The sequence below is a fragment of the Gekko japonicus genome, unplaced genomic scaffold (genome assembly GCF_001447785.1).
Source record: "Gekko japonicus isolate JY-2015 unplaced genomic scaffold, Gekko_japonicus_V1.1 scaffold827, whole genome shotgun sequence".
In the NCBI taxonomy this organism is placed as follows: domain Eukaryota; kingdom Metazoa; phylum Chordata; class Lepidosauria; order Squamata; family Gekkonidae; genus Gekko; species Gekko japonicus.
The window spans coordinates 334,866-344,543 of NW_015174867.1; the positions used below are offsets into that span (position 1 = coordinate 334,866).

General features: G+C 40.0%; 1 protein-coding gene across 1 annotated transcript in view; it reads right to left on the bottom strand.

Annotated features, from left to right (window-relative positions):
• Positions 1-9,241, bottom strand: part of FNIP2 (folliculin interacting protein 2) — a 35,632-nt gene extending 26,391 nt beyond the window's left edge. Inside the window, exons 1-5 of the mRNA XM_015424758.1 lie at positions 9,051-9,241; positions 4,737-4,863; positions 2,817-2,939; positions 1,562-1,662; positions 1,399-1,470 (exon numbers count right to left, since the gene is read on the bottom strand). Of these exons, the coding sequence (XP_015280244.1) occupies positions 1,399-1,470; positions 1,562-1,662; positions 2,817-2,939; positions 4,737-4,863; positions 9,051-9,241 (614 nt within the window). The remainder of the gene's footprint in view (positions 1-1,398; positions 1,471-1,561; positions 1,663-2,816; positions 2,940-4,736; positions 4,864-9,050) is intronic.
• Positions 9,242-9,678: the final 437 nt, after the last annotated feature.

The window sequence follows — 9,678 nt, forward strand, 5'->3', positions numbered from 1 at the left end:
TCAGGAGGCAATTCACATCTGTTACCACCAGAGTTTGTCTGTAGATGGCCAGCCAGGATTGGAAAGCCTTTTTGCATTTATAGATGACAGAAGAAAACTTTGGTTTTAGGATCTGAAACAGCTCCGTGCATATTAGAATTTACTGAATTTTTATGTGTATTGATAACAACATGCACAGGATTCTCTTACTCTGCTGCTGTTCTTCGTTGCTAATATATTTCACACTTTGAGAGTTTACACGTTCATTTCTGCCCTAAGTCAAACCTCCAAATCTCCTTTGTTTACTGATGAAGTCCACCGGAATGGCACATGTGCACACATAACAGAGGTGTGACCACCATGTGACAAAGGAAAAGCAGCCAATGTTGATAAATGGTTTTTATTTTTTCTCCCCCCCCCCAAAGTCATGTCTATCTGAAGATCTCCTATATGGAGGTAATAATGTTTTTTCCATTCTTCATGAATTCAGTTCATTAATGCGGCATTGTCAAAACCTGCATTTTTTTTTACTCCTTAGTTTACTTTCCAAGTTAAGGAAAACTGTACACTGTTACAGCCTTTTGATATCACATTGCATGAGTATATTTACAAGAAAGATTATTATTAGATATTAGAGTATTATGCGTAAGTGTTATACAACATGAGACGAGAAGTGAGAAAGGACATGGTGGAAGTATTAGAAATGGTTTTTTGCTGCTCGGATGCACCAGCCCACCGTTTTAGCATGTTTCAGGGCAATGGGTCACAAAGCCTTTGCTAGTATTTCTTGCTGTTGGGGCAATGCACAGAACTCCACAGAGCAATGCCAGTAGGACACTGACACCCTGCCACAGCACAAGAATAAAGGAGTAACACAATGTGCAACAGGACAACAGACAAGAAGAAAACAGTATTTGATCTGCTCCCCCCACCCTTGACAGATCTTGTGTCTTTACAGATGGCCAAGCTTGTGACTCCTAATGGACAGGCAGTGTTGATTGACCCCGATGCCTAAACCAGATGAAATTACTCCCAGTAGTTCATCATTTGGTTCTTATACTATGGCAGCGGGTTTTGTTAGTTTTTGTTTTTCGTCTCTCTTATTTGGGATTTGAACTGGGGTATTTCTTATTCTCTCCTGAGAATGAGCTTGGTTTATTGTTTTGAATGCTCAGTCCTAGTTTAGAAACCCTGGTTTGTAGGCAAGAAAAACCATAATATGTTAAAGCTCAGAGGTACAATAAAGCAGGTTACCCAGCAGAACATCTTCAGCCTCAGCTCTGTATGTGAGGGGAGAAGGGCGGGAGGGGCATATGAGCTGAAGCCTGAAGTTTACGCCTGATGTCTGAATACAGTAAGTAGAAACACCTCCCCCCTCTTCATAAACACACTGAAACAGGAAAGGAAACAAGGTCTTACCTATTTGTACTTCCACAAAAACTGCCCACTCTGGCAGAGAATACTTTACTCATCATAAGCTGTGGAGGAGAACTGTAAAGATAAACAATTACACTGGTGGTTCAGTAGAGCCAGCAGAAATTCAAAACCTTGATACAATAAGGAACGGGAGATGTGAGCTCACCGTATATAGTGGATTTTCAGTGTGGAGCCTTTGTAACTCATTGCCACCGAACCAAACATCATCTCTCCCAACATGTTGACATCAGAAGCTGGCCTAGTATACTGCAAGTACAGAAAGAAAGAAATACTTAGTGTAAAAAAGTTGTATTCCAAAAGATGTGCCAGGTTCAGCTTGCAAATCAACTGAACTTGGGAGTATGGAGACTCGTGTTCAGTTTCTCAGATGGATGGATCAGTTTGCACTAGAGCTCTTGCGCAATCAGAAGCACAAGAGAAAAGACCACAGCCGCCACTTCCACTGTCTTAAATTTACTGTATCCCCCCAACTGTGTTTCTGCTTGTGTAAGATCTTATGCAACCACCTCCTTGGCATTCCCATACATAGGGAAGAAAGCACCAGGCATGAACGGAACTGTGCTAAGCTCACTGATGTTTCCGCTTCTGCATCCCTGGATCCAAGCCTGGACACCCATCAAAGCACTCAGGAAGACCCTGGTTTAAATCCCACTTCTGCCATGAATTCACTAGCTGGCGGCCTCAGGCAAGCCCCATCCTCTTTCAGCCTCTGCCCTCATGGCGGAACAGACTTGGATGGGCTAGACTTTTAAAAGTTTGGTCAGTTCCATTCGGCCATTGCCACCTTGCCCCCAGCCTCAAATATCACCCTTCCCAACAACCAGACTGCCAGGAAAGAGAGCCTGTGGACAGGTGTTCTCACTTTTCTGCCCGACTAGACCACATGGCAAAACATGATCTCGCTCGTACCATGAGATTTGCACGTTGTGAGAATGCCATTCCTACACGGAGTACTTTCAATGCCTTGTACCATTTTCAAAATGTTTGTGTTTCATGCACGGATATGTAAATTTCAGTGTTCTTGATTATTATACATTCCTTCTACTTTTTAATTAAAAAACATCTGTGCTGCGCATTTTTTCAAAATTGCTCATGCTATCAGGATAAAACACAGAATACACTGGGGTGGTTCTGTTCCTTTTTTTAAATAAGAGACTTGTAATAAGGTGTTTCTGGGAGCCTGAACATCCAGAAGGGTATGATGAGAACGTACTGAGCACTGAATACTCAGGCAGTGTCTTAAGTGATGGTTTACCAACTCACTTTCCAGTGCAGTGTAACCTACAACAGTATTTCCTGTAGGTTATTGAGACTGATGCAGATTCTTTATGCATTTGTTGGTTTTTGATCCCATGCCTTCCTCATGCCATCTCAGGTGCTGGCTGACATGTACAAATTACCTGGTATTTTGGAAGGTCCCCCTTTGCATGCTGTCTGCTGTCCACAGTAGGGCTGCAGGGAGAAATAGAGTTGGTCCCATTGCTTGTCTGACCACACTTGCCAAAAGCCTTTCCAGAGGCATCCTATGGGAGAAAAAAAAAATGAATGGTAACACAGATCTCTACCCAATATGCCTTCAAACAAATCTTGACTTATGTGCTGTATACAAATTGCTTCCTTTAAATCATTGTGTGTGTCTGGTGTTTGCCTACCTCTTCAATGCATGCGCCCCAACTTCTCTGCATCAACTAGCAGAGCTATGTAGGAGACAAAAAAGAGCAAGTCTTTTCAGTTTCATGAAGCAAATGGATAAATTAGGCCTTGGAAGGAGCTGCATGGCCCCACCCCCTTTTCAACTAGCACAGGCAGTCTGCATCAAAGCTAAGTAAGACTTGGCAGATGAAAAATGTGAGTTCAAATGTTTCTTCTTTTAAAAGTGCACCAGAGCAATAAAAATGCCACTCTGAGTCAAACGTGCCGTCTAAGCAAGTCTGCTGTCGCGGGTCTTTTATTTAAGGTAAGCCTGAAAACAAAACTCGGTTCTGAAAATCAGTCCACTAAATGAGGCAAATCTGTTTCAGAAACTCCATTAGGAGCTTGCAAGGGTGCCAAAGCAAACTGCGAGCAGCCAAAAAACGTAGAATCAGAAATATAATCATAGACAGGAGAGGAGTTTATTTGGAGGTATATTTAAAATTGGCCTAATGCGTCACCCAGTGTTTGGGCAGAATGCATAAGGCAGTACGTGTCACAAAAATCTGCCTGGTTTATCCTGCATTTCTTCCAAGGAGCTCAGGGCAGCATCCGTAGCTCGCACCTTCTCCATTTTATGTTCGCTGCAGCCCTGTGAGGCAGGTTAGGTGGCAGAATGGGGACTTGAACCTGGGCCTCCTAAGTTAATAGCCCAAACACCACACAGGCTCAGCACCACCATTAGAATAAATACACCTTGATGAGTGAGAAAAGAGTAATACTGGGTACTCAGAGAACTAACAAGGGCTTAGAAGGAAAGGAGAAAAGAATTAAAAGCCAATGCAGAGTGCTCATTTCTTCTTTCAGAATTAAAGGCCTTTGTATTTGGGGACATAAGGCACAAGCACAGCTGGAGTCTCTCTCTAGCCCTATGAAACCGACTGGACTTTTCACAGTTCACAACCTTTTAATATTCCTTTTGTGGAGATTTTGCTTTGTACTACATTAATGTAGGGACTGCTTATTTAATCCCCAATGTGACTGTCATTAGGAAAAGAGCAACAAATGTTAGCAGTCATGTGCTTGACACATGCTACTGACAAGGAGAGGAAAGCGTGTGTGAGGAAGCCTGTATGAACTCTTCGCTCCGGGGCCACCAATAGGAAGAGCTAGAACACAATGCATTAGCTGGACCGTATGACTGATCACACTTATACGTACAAGGACTTAGCCAAGGGTGCTACATAAAGCCTGGTGGGAAATTGGCTCTACTTGTACATTTTCTTGCTCCTTTTAAATAGCATGAAATCAGTTCAGAGGAAAGCCCTCAGTAATGTGGGAAGCAAAACAGAAACCAAAACGTGGCCAGTATGAAATCACACATAACAACCCAACTACTGAAGCTGATGCAACATTACTTTTCTGTTGCAGGATCCAGCTATCTAATGTCTTTGGACACAGGCTTGTCTTGTGTTTCTCCTTTAAGGACTATGAGAAGCTGGAAAATTTGGGGGAGAGGTGGGGAAAGAGGGCATCTATCAGGTGCATAAAGAATGGCAGACCACCAATTGATTTTTTTTCTTAACTGGCAAGAATGTTCTGTTCCACCAACATAAACAAAGATATTTCAGGAGTGGTGATGCTGCAGTCAAAGAGAAATTTAGTTTACAAATGTGAACATTTCATACCTGAAGAGTCGCCTCATCAATCTTGCGGACTGCTGTGGAGTCAAATAAGACCTGTCTGCCCCTCCTCTCACAGTCTTGATATACTATCAAGCGGATTTCATTCAGGTCAAACCCTGAACAGGTCCAGCTGTGAATTGAAAATACAATGATGGACTTTTGCAACCTTATCTGTGCCAACAGCAGTAAATCGATCAATGAGGCTTACAGAAATGGTCTAATACAACAAAACCATGCGAGACTGTATACAGAAGTGACTGGTCACTTTGGAGTCAGTTTTTCTCTCTCCCAGGTTATTCTCCTGGACACTGTCTGGTCTTGGTACTGGTCCTAAAAGCAAATTTACTCAATACGAACAAGAGAGTCATCAGTAAAAGTGACTTCATTGATTACAAGAAGCAATGCGCTGAACAGAAATCTTAGTCATTCAAGCATTTTTTAAAAATACATATATATTTAACAAAATGCTAAGAAGTTAGTGACGGAGCTAAGCCTGTTAAGTTCTGCATATTGTGCATTCCTACAGTAGCAGCCACTTGCTCAAGGAGGAGAACATCACATACACATAAAGTACATGTGTCCTCGTACTGTTCCTTGTAATGTGAGTACACTCCCACATACACTGTGTGAAGCCACAATTAGCCCTGGGTCCCAAAGGCTTGTCTGTGCAGTTACAAAACCTTGACCAGAGTGGCCCTCACATTACTGGAAGCTCTGTGGGTCTGCAGCCACCCTTCCTGTAAACTGTACCAATATAATCCACTTATCTTGAAGAAACAACAAATAAATGAAATACTGTTCAGTCTTCCAAAGTTTTTTTAACAGTGTACCACCTTGACAGCCAAGAAGGGCAATTATTACATTAAGCATTTTTAGAAAGGAACTAAGTTTTTTAAAAATTTGGGTAGAAGTTCAAATGTTGTCTTGAAGTGTACCCTGGAGTTAGCACCTTAATCTGTTTGCCAAACAGCCAATTGTTAAATTTCACCTGAACAAGAAAAGAATTCTTTCCCAGTCCATCAGGCAATCACTCTGCAAACAACATGAAGCATGCACTTGCAGACCATTACCCTCGAGTCACATGACAGTACCTCTCTGTACCCATTGAAGTCTATATTGACTTTAGAACACGTGCTCCACTGTGACTCCTTTGCAGTGCTGTCATATGACACTGTAACCCAAAGTGGTACATTTCCAATGGTCCAACAATGATATCTCGAACAAATACTTCCAAGAAACATTTATAGGCATACAACCAGATATCTGCAGTTTAACCTGAGGAGTAAATAAGCTTTTGGCTGCTATCCTCTGACAAAAATGCTTTACGGGTATAGGAGGGTTTTTTCCATGCACAGAATTTCTCTCATTAAAACTGAAGCCTATTGCCATGTTGAAGAAAAAGTGTGGTTACATTTTTCAGTCCTCAGTTTATTCTGTTCACCTGAAAGAAAAGAATTTCCTCCATATCTTTTGACACCTGGGGGAATATAGAATATGCAGCAACAGATACAGTTCTTCACTCCTGAGAAAGCCCAGAAATCATATAGTAGTTGAACTTCTTGATTTATCTAATATAATATGAGATGAGAGAAAAAGGAAGCTAAGTATCCATTCCTTTGAAAATGGGACAGAGGGCCAATAAAAGATTTATCTCTTTCTCATTTCAAAATACAAATCTGGACATTATTGGACAGCAACAGTTTTGCCCAGTAGCAGATCTAACAGATATTACAACAAATTTCAAACACCTACGTGTTTGAAAGAAATTTACAGTGCAGAGCTATACCAATAGGACTGTACTTCTTTCCTACACTAAACCATGCTCTGTATTCTGAAAAAAAGTCTGTGCTCTCCAAATAACTGACTAGAAGCACACTGCAGAATGATTTTGTCAATTACGTGCACATTTGCCTATTCTCCCATATTTTTCAGCTGGGTAACTGAATATACTTGGATCTCATACAACAGTTTAAACCTTTGAAAAATGAACATTAAGTCTCATTATAAAGTGATCTGGTATTTCATGAGAGTTCCACAAAGCAGCCATGTATGTTTATCACTTACCGGTATTTGGTATATTTTTATCCTGCCCTTCCTCTAAGGAAGAATACATGGCTAATAGATTGTCCATTTTATCCTCACAACAACCCTGTGAGGTAGGTTAGGCTGATAGTGACCGGTCCATAATTACCCAACAAGTTTCCTAGCAAAGCAGAGGTTTGAATCTTGGTCTCCTAGATCCTACTTCAGTTCACTGGCCACTTTTTTGTGTCCACAGAGGGAGAAGTAGTTGACATAAGCTAACCTTCCCTGAAGAAACTACCATGATGAATCCCATTTCAACCATGCTGCACATCCTTAAAGGACAGCAAGGCCCCTTTTGAGCCTCATTCATTGCATTTCATGGCCTAGCAAGGATGTAAACCAGAATCTTTTGCAATCATTTGTACATTGTGATGCTTGTACTTCCAAACATTATTTGCACTATTGCATCAATGGCACCATTCTAATTTGCCTTTCCTTATCAAGATCTGCAGTATCCAAAGAATGACTAGTCTGATCTTCAGTTATAAAATGTCCATCTCAGAAAGCATACAATTATTTCAAGGCACTAGCTGCAGAATCTTTGTCTTCCTTTTTTCTCCACACCAGCATGGTAAACATCCTGCTTTCTTGGACTAGTTTGGTATGAAAGAGGAAGGGAAACAGAACCGTGCATGGAATGTTGGTATAAAAACTGTGCTTCATGGAGACAGACAAGCTTGCAGTTTCATATCACTTGGAAGAAATGTTGCCTTAACACATTTGACATCTACCACCAAACCAATCTATTCTATACAGCTAAAATCATTTACCACCAACTTTATGTTCTTATGTAAGAAAAGAGAAAGAAGCAGTTTTGTTTCTCACAAAGGTATAAAACCTGCCCTGACAAATGTCAATCATGTCATCATTGAGGGAGTTTCCCTCAATGTTCAGCAATGCCCTATTTCCATTTACCTAAATGAAAAACTCCAGTCACAGTGGTTTCCGTGTCAGGCAGATTCATATTCAACATGATTTATTAAAACAGATTTTATAAAATCTCACCTAAATAAATGAAAACTGTTTTGTAAAAAAACCTCACTTGATTTCTTACATACCCTCCTGAATCCACAAAAGAACTGGTCAAGTGAGTCTAGTATCTAACCATAGCCAATATAAAATATTTCAGTACAGTATTTATTATTCGCATTTTCCCTACTAGTCAATACCAACTGCATGCTGTATTGTTGCAATCCATTTTACAGTACAGTATTTATTATTATTAGTCGCAGCTTTGAGGAAAGCCATTATCTTTCTACTTTAGTTCTACAGATTTATTTATTTATTTCCTCTTGCATAGCACAGCATTCTTTTGTATCTAACACATATAGACAGTGTGTCAGTTTAAAACAATGCAGAAATAAATGATCTTTAAAAATACATTAAGTGAAAATCTACCCCCCCCCCCATGCCATCAAAAACCAAACAGTTAACTTTACATACAAGTTACAGGGGAATACAGTAGAAACTCTGAGTGTAAGCCTTTTTTGTTTTTTGGAGAGGGCTGTCTTATGTTCAGGGTTATCTTACTTCTGGATAATCAGTAAATCTAACTCCTTTCTTCATTAACAGCTATGTTAAATGGAAATAAGATTTTTTTTCATTTTTTAAAAATCAAATTAGTTAACATTACAGGTAACACACTGAAACAAATATGGAAGATGACTTGTCATAATTTTCAAGCAAAAAAAATTCATCTAAACATCTTTAAAAAGAAAAAAGAGAAAAATAAGATGTTTTAAATTGGTTTCCCAAGCAGCTACTTTGAAAATCAGAATGATCAAACACACAACTCTACATATGAAAACTGCAGAACACTTTTTGCATTAAGAAGAAAAAGGGAGCTTATGCAGCTGTAGCAAGGCAACACCAACAATATTCCCTATAGTACTGATATTACTGCTGGTTGATTTGACAAACTCAAGACCAAGAGGCGAAGGGCAGCACTTAGGGGTAAGGACAGCATCAGATGGAAGCTTATGCCTGCATCTGAATCCACATTTCATCATCCTCTTAGCCTGCACCCACCAATAATTTAGTAACACCCAAGAAACTATACATTCAGAAGTTAAGCGTAATGATCCTGAAATATCACCTGTTTGGAAAAGAAGAGCCTACCAAGACTGATGGCTCTTTTTGTATTTCTAGCATTATGTGAGGTAGAACACCAGGTTTCCCAACGCACCCAAAGCATATTTTGAATGAAACTTTTTGGAAATGAAACTTTCATACCTGTTTGATAGTTCTTCAGGAACTCGGTTAACACATTTGGTGCTGTTTTCCACCCCACGTAGTTTCTTAGCCTTTTTCAACCTTGGCTTTGAAAAACTATTGATTAGCACACTAGGGGAACCAGGAATTTTCCTTGCGTTCTCTGCCTGGCTTCCTGAGCTGTTTGAAGTCTTCGGCGTACCTCCACACATGTTGAGTTTTGATGTGCTCTCAGTCAGATACATTCATAATTTCTTCAAAATATCCAGGATGCTTTTATGAGATATCCACATACAGTTTTCTCCATTATGGCTTAGGATTTTCTAGCAATAAACTCCCTCCTGACAATAAGAAATGCTAATCAAAAACTTGATAGCATTCAACCAGTTTCTTCTTTCATAAATGAAGCAGGCCTTGCTGCATGGTAAAAACCAAGATTTCTGAAATTATCTAAGATACTACCACATGTACTACAAATCATAAAATGTTCCAGAGAAAGTATGCTTTTAAAAAATCACAGCATAAAAATCCAGCCAGCTCTAAATGTTAAAGCTGCTCAGTGCAGGAGCTATTAAAAGCTATGACTACCTTGCTTCCTGGTTTGCTTCTGAAGCTAGCAATTATTTGATCACAAGACTTAACCAGATGG